General features: G+C 57.2%; 1 protein-coding gene across 1 annotated transcript; it reads right to left on the reverse strand.

Annotated features, from left to right (window-relative positions):
- Positions 1–377: 377 nt before the first annotated feature.
- Positions 378–5,585, reverse strand: PDX1 (pancreatic and duodenal homeobox 1; the record flags this gene model as incomplete). Its single annotated transcript, XM_084878696.1, has 2 exons — positions 378–1,901; positions 5,180–5,585. 2 exons carry the CDS (start codon positions 5,583–5,585, stop codon positions 1,456–1,458), a joined length of 852 nt encoding a protein of 283 aa, XP_084734822.1. The 3' UTR covers positions 378–1,455.
- Between the last annotated feature and the right edge of the window lie 442 nt (positions 5,586–6,027).

The following is a 6,027-nucleotide window of genomic DNA, read 5'->3' on the forward strand; positions in this document are numbered from 1 at the left end:
GAGCTAAAGAAAAAGGCCTGTCACAATTATGTGATACCATAATCAATAAAGAAATTTTTTAAAAAGAAAGAAAAAGGCCTCTCCCAGACTACCGCTTTGGGAAGAAAGAGGAGACCCAGCCAAAGCTCTGGCCAGTTTCTCTGCTACCCAACCCTCAGGCCTCTGGGCTATCTTCCTGACAAAACCCATCTTGAGCAGTGACTCTTAAGTTAAAAATGAAACAAAACAAAACTGAGAATCCACATATTAACACATGCTCCCAACCCAAAACCAACTGTGGTGTTTCTTAAGTATGGGTTCTTCCCTAGTTAGTTCCAAAAAGATAAGTGCTGCTTTAATTTTTAAAATAAAATGGAATCATTACATCACAATGAAGTTTAGATATAAAGCAAAGGAATCAATTTTCATCTTTTCCCACATTATCCATATTTATTAAGCATTTTCCACAAACAGCATCTGCTTGCAAGGCCCAGACCCTCAAACCAAAACTGACTTGGAAACCACAGACCTATTAGTTAAAAAAAAAACATAACAAAACAAAAAAACCCCACAAACCTGTTAGGTAGTTTTACAGTATTAAATAAAAATAACCAGTTTACCAACCTCCTCAATCACATGCGTTTTTATCATTTCTGAAGATGTGGAAATCATACTGGCTCTGTGACTAGATTCCAAGGAGGGTCAGGCCACCATGCTTGCCTTCCTGCCCTGAGACCAGTAAGTAAATCCACATCTAATTAGAAAGCTCACTTGTGGGTCTTTCTCCCCTAAACTCCTTGCTCTAGGTCTATCAGTCTTTGCTCTCTCTGAAGTGTTGGATCAAGGGGGTATACAGGGACCTCCTCTGCCTCTATACCCTACCCTGCTGCTACCCAGCTTCCCTTGCAAGATGTCTTCTTCTTCGGAGGGAAGAGGTGCAGGTTGAGGAAAGGATTTGAGCTGGGGATGTGGCTGTGCTAAGCAGATTAACAAAGAAAGAGGAGGAAGAGAAGGAGGAGAAGGGGCTTGGATTATTAGGGGCATCTATTTCACTGGGTCTTTGAAACCTCCTTTCAATTATTGCTAAAATTTTAAAGCAGAAACCTGAATCAAATGGCTGTTTCTGGGCAGATAATACATCCCTTTAGCTGGCCTGCCATGTGTTGGAGGGTGTTCCAATTAGTACAGTTTTTCCTTTTGAAGAGTTGGTTTTTCTAACGAGGTCCTAGCTTATGGCGTGCTGGGAGCTGCACAACAGTGGCAGACCAAGCCCTCAGATTTACAGAAACCTGTCCCTTCTCCCCAAGGGCAGCCAGCGTTACCCCACCGGCCCCAACAGGCACAGGCCCTGAGGAGCGCTTCTCCCCGACTTCAGGGCGGGTGCCCAGCAAACCGCCAGCACCAGTGGTCCTCACCTGGGACCCCAGGCCCGCTCCCTCCTCTGTGAGTGGTCCGTGCCACTGACAAGGAAGCTTCTCACCGGTGTTCCTGCGGCCGCAGGGGCGCCACACTGGAGGGCTGCGGCGAGGCACTAAGGCCCGGGGGCAACCGGCCTTCTCGGGCCGCAGCGGGGACCGCAGGCGGCACCGCTCCCCCGGGGGGCGGCGGCGGAGGCAGCGCCAGCAGCTCCTCGCCCGAGGTCACCGCGCAGTCCTGCTCGGGCTCTGTGTCCCCGCCGCTCCCGGTGGCCGTCCCGCAGCCGCGCTTCTTGTCCTCCTCCTTTTTCCACTTCATGCGGCGATTTTGGAACCAGATCTTGATGTGTCTCTCGGTCAAGTTCAGCATGACGGCCAGCTCTACCCTGCGCGGCCGGGAGATGTACTTGTTGAACAGGAACTCCTTCTCCAGCTCCAGCAGCTGCGCGCGCGTGTAGGCCGTGCGCGTCCGCTTGTTCTCCTCGGGTTCCGCCGCGTAGGCGCTGCCTGCGGGACACAGGGCGTGAGAGGGTGCTCCTCCCCCCGCCCCCCGCCTCCTGCGGGAGGGGGGTGGTGGTTAAGGCTCTCACTGACCCTGCGGTGGGCTCTCTTCACAAGTGGTTCTTGACCGGGTTCCCTTAACTTGTGTTTGTATTGATGCCGATTAAAATGTATATAATAGATTCCTAAATCTATTTAATTCTACAAAGGCAATAAAATGACTTTAAACACAACTAAAAAAAAAAAACCAAAACACTTTCTGCCAATGACCCACAAGAAAAATACATTTCAGACCACTACTCAGTTTATTACAGATATATAACTGAAACAAACATTTTCAGGACATAAAACCAACTTGCACCACATGCGATGCTATCTAATTTTTCCCTATTAATTACTATTTCATTTTTTCAAAGAAAGTTCTCAACCCAGTAAATTGATTTCATCACCCACTAACAGGTGCAACCCTCAGTTTGAAAAACCTTTAGCTAATAAAAACCTGAAAAACCTTGAGTTAATACAGCAATATACATAAATCCATATATTGTTATTCTGACCATAATATTAGTTCTCTCTATAGTTATAGAGAGGGCCATTAAATTTCCTGTAATTGTCCTCATTTTAACTTTGGCTCGGCCCCGTCCTGAAAAAGAAGGCAAACTATTCTGGGCCCCTAAGGTTGCTATCAGCCTCCGCCCAGGTCTGGATCTCAAATCCTGGTTGAGGGGAGGCTCAGAGGCCTGAACTGAATCCCGCCTGGGACTGGAGAGGATGGGGTGGGTCAAGGGCTCCCTGTTCTAAGCAGGGAGAGAAGCAACAGCCTGGCCTGACCCTGTAGCTCACAACCGGTGTTTGTCGCTGCACTCCTCAGGCCTGTGCTTTTCCTTTCTATTTGAGATGCTGCCTGCACATGGGGTAAGCTTCACCAAAATACTGGGAAAGGCCCAAGTCTGTTGCTGTTGGGGCAGAGGTATGAAAGGCTCTCCTGTGGCTGTGGGCTAGGCCTTAGGGAGTTGAAAACCTGGTGTGCATGTGTGTGGAGGAGGGTTAATGACACAATGGAACCTGCTGGGTTTCCCCCGGGCTAAATGTTGGCTCCCAGCAGCCAGGGCGGAGGCTTGGTCTGAGTCTGGGAAGGACACTTGCTTGCTTCAGGGCATCTCTGGGTCTTGCACTCCCAAGCCTCCCTTGGGAAGGTGGAGGAACATTTCAGGCATTTGAAAAGGCCCCCGGAGGTTCTTAAATTCAGCCACAACCTCTGCAGGGCCCTCTTCTGTGAGAGGGGCTGTGAAGGCTGCGCTGGGGCCCTACCTGAGGAGACAGATGCTTAGGAGAGTTGGCAGGAGATGGAGGTGGAGGTGGAGGCTGTTGGTTCTGCTACTGGGAAGAGGGCAACAGGAGAGCTGGCCAGTGGGGCTGAGACAGTTCACTTTTTAGGTCAAGTTTTTTGGAAGTTCCTGTTGTTAGTATTCATATCTGAATTACGAATAAAAGCCCTTTGGTCATCCTGCCCTCCCAGGGGCTTGGAACCCCACTAGGAGTGGGCAGGCGGGTTCCCTGACCCCAGAAGTTTGGCTCCTTTGAAAATTTCCCCTGGAAAGACCCCCCTTCCCAGGCAGCTCCCAGGAAAGGGGTCTGGGCCCCTTCCCAGCAGGCTAAGCCTGCAACGGGCCAGAGGGCGAAGGCAGAGGCCCCTCCAGCCCGGAAGTCCAGCCTGGGGATGCCACCTTCCCAGGTCCCTCACTGCCCAACAAGGCTGCTGCTTTTCCTTCGGGTTTTCCTTTCTGGCTTCTTGGGTCCGCTGGAGCCCAAGCTCCACCAGAGCTGGGGGAACACTCCTGCGGCAGGAGGGAGGGAACGTGGCCCGCCTCAGGGCCTCCCTCGCCTTTTTCCGGAGGAAGCCCTCAGGAGCGGGGAAGGCCAGAAACTCGCGTTCCCTGCGCCCTTCGGGAAGGGGAGGGGAGCCCCGGAGAGAGCACATCTTCCGCAGAGACTACAGACAAAGAGCCTCTCCCCTCCCCCCATAGAAGGACGAGGTCTTCCTGCCGCCCCCCTCCCACACCCCGCACCCAAACTCCCGCCCCTGGCCCAGCCGCTGGGGAAGTGTGTGCAGAAGCAGCGGGGTTTCGCCGGAGGTGGGGAAGGTTGGGGCTCAGTGGGGGCCCTGTCCTGCCTCAGGAACCGGCGGGCCTTACACTCAGCTTTGGAGAAAAGCGAACTAGGAGAGGCGAGCCCCGAGGACCCTGGGCGAGCCCGGACCCCCAAAGCCCAGCTTGGCTGTGCCAGGGTCAGGGTCAGGTAGGGCCGGCCAGACTCCGGGTTGGGGCGGGGAGGGGCTCCAGCTGAGTCTCTCCCCCTACTCCCATGAGTTGGGAGGAAAGAAAAGTCAACCACCGTATTTGCCGTGCAGGTGTGACCAGAAGTGGCTGCGACACGATAACATTGTGTGGCGGGGGCGGCACAGGCCACGCCGGAAATCTCGGCCAGGTTGGGGCGGGGAAGGAACCCGGGCTGCCCGGCTCCTGGCCTCCCACTCCAGGGAGACTGTCTGCTACCGCCACGGACGGGGCTCCCTCTGCCCCGACTGGCTGAGCTGAAAGAGCATCTCCTTCCTCAGACTGACCTCCAGGAGCAGCGCGGGGAGACCCCTTCACCGCTTCTGTCTTAGCATCGCGGGCGCCAGGCCCAGCTGCCTGGCTCCTGGGTGAGCGGAGTCCTCCGCCTTGAGGTGAGCCCCCGCCTTGCCTCGCCCCCAGCCTGCAGCCTCTGGACACCACTGCTTCCCTGCATCTTCTGGGGGCCCGAGGCCGCGCCGTCCTGCAGTGAAGCCCACAGGCCCTGGGCCCAAGCGGGCCTGATACCTGAAGGCGCTCTCCTGCCGCTCACAGGTACCCCAACCCAGCTCGGCTTCCTCCACGCCAACTCCCGGGAGTCCGGAGTCCGGGGCGGGCGGGTCCCCGGCTGGAGGGGGGTCCGAGGATCCAAAGCTTTGAGTTCGGCTCTCTGGGAGGGCCGCTGGGAGCACTGGGCTCCCGGAGCTCAGATCACAGACGGGGAAGGGGTTTAAGCTCCCAGGAGGAGAGCTTGGAAGCAGAGACGCTCCAAATTGGACCAGAAAAGCACGTCCACGCGGCGTGGCCTCGCTGCTCCCTGTGTACTTTAGTCCGACCCCGGTTATCCGTAGGGGCCGGGAACCGGAGCTAGGGGAGGTCCTGCGGAGCGATCGGAGGTCGGGGCAGCCGGGGGAGAGTGGGCGAGGACAGAGAGCCCGTACCCAAGCTTACCTGCCCACTGGCCTTTCCACGCGTGAGCCTTGGTGGACTTCATCCACGGGAAAGGCAGCTGGACGCGGCCGGGCTCCTCCAGGGCGCCGGGCGCGGCTGCATCCGGGAAAGGCCCGGCGGGCGGGTGCGGGAGCGCGAGCTGGGCGGGGAGGTGGTGGTGGAGGTGCGCCATCGTGGGGTCCTCCGCGAGCGGAGGCACCTCGTACGGGGAGATGTCGGGCGGGCTGCCCTGCTCCAGAGCGCCCAGGGCGCCGGGGAACGGGGGCTGCGGCGGCGGCGGCGGCTGGCGGCCCATGTACAGGCACGCGGGGGGGCTGGCGCTGAACTCGGGCGCCGGGCCCCGCTGGAAGGCGCAGGTGTCCTTGTAAAGGTGCGGGGCCGCGTAGTATGGCTCCTCGCCGTTCATGGCTGCCGCCGCGCTCGGGGACCGGAGCGGGGAGCTGGAGCCGGGGCCTCGGAGCTGCGCAGCGCTCCCGCCGCCGGCGCCACCCCTACTCTTTTTGACAGCTTCGCTGGGCTCCCGGAGGGAGCCCGCCGCCCCGAGGGGCCTCGCTGGCCGGCGCCCCGCCATAGGCTCCGCGGGGGCCCACGTGGCTCGGCCCGGGGCTGTTATTGGCCTGTCCGCCGCCTTAAGAAGCGAGGCCCAGGCCCCGGGAGCTCCGCAGTCGTTTCGATTTTCTCTCTCAGCCGCGTTCACTGCACACGCCTCAGGCGCAGTTGGTAGTGCTCTCCAAAGTGGGGCGCGCGTGAAAAATCTCAGAACTCTCTTCAGTTATAGAAAGGTTCATCAGACGCGAAACGATCTATTTTCCTTGTGAGCTTGATAATGTACAGAATATATTAGTAAA

Source organism: Pipistrellus hanaki, assembly GCF_964339955.1.
Source record: "Pipistrellus hanaki genome assembly, chromosome: 3".
NCBI classification, from domain to species: Eukaryota; Metazoa; Chordata; class Mammalia; order Chiroptera; family Vespertilionidae; genus Pipistrellus; species Pipistrellus hanaki.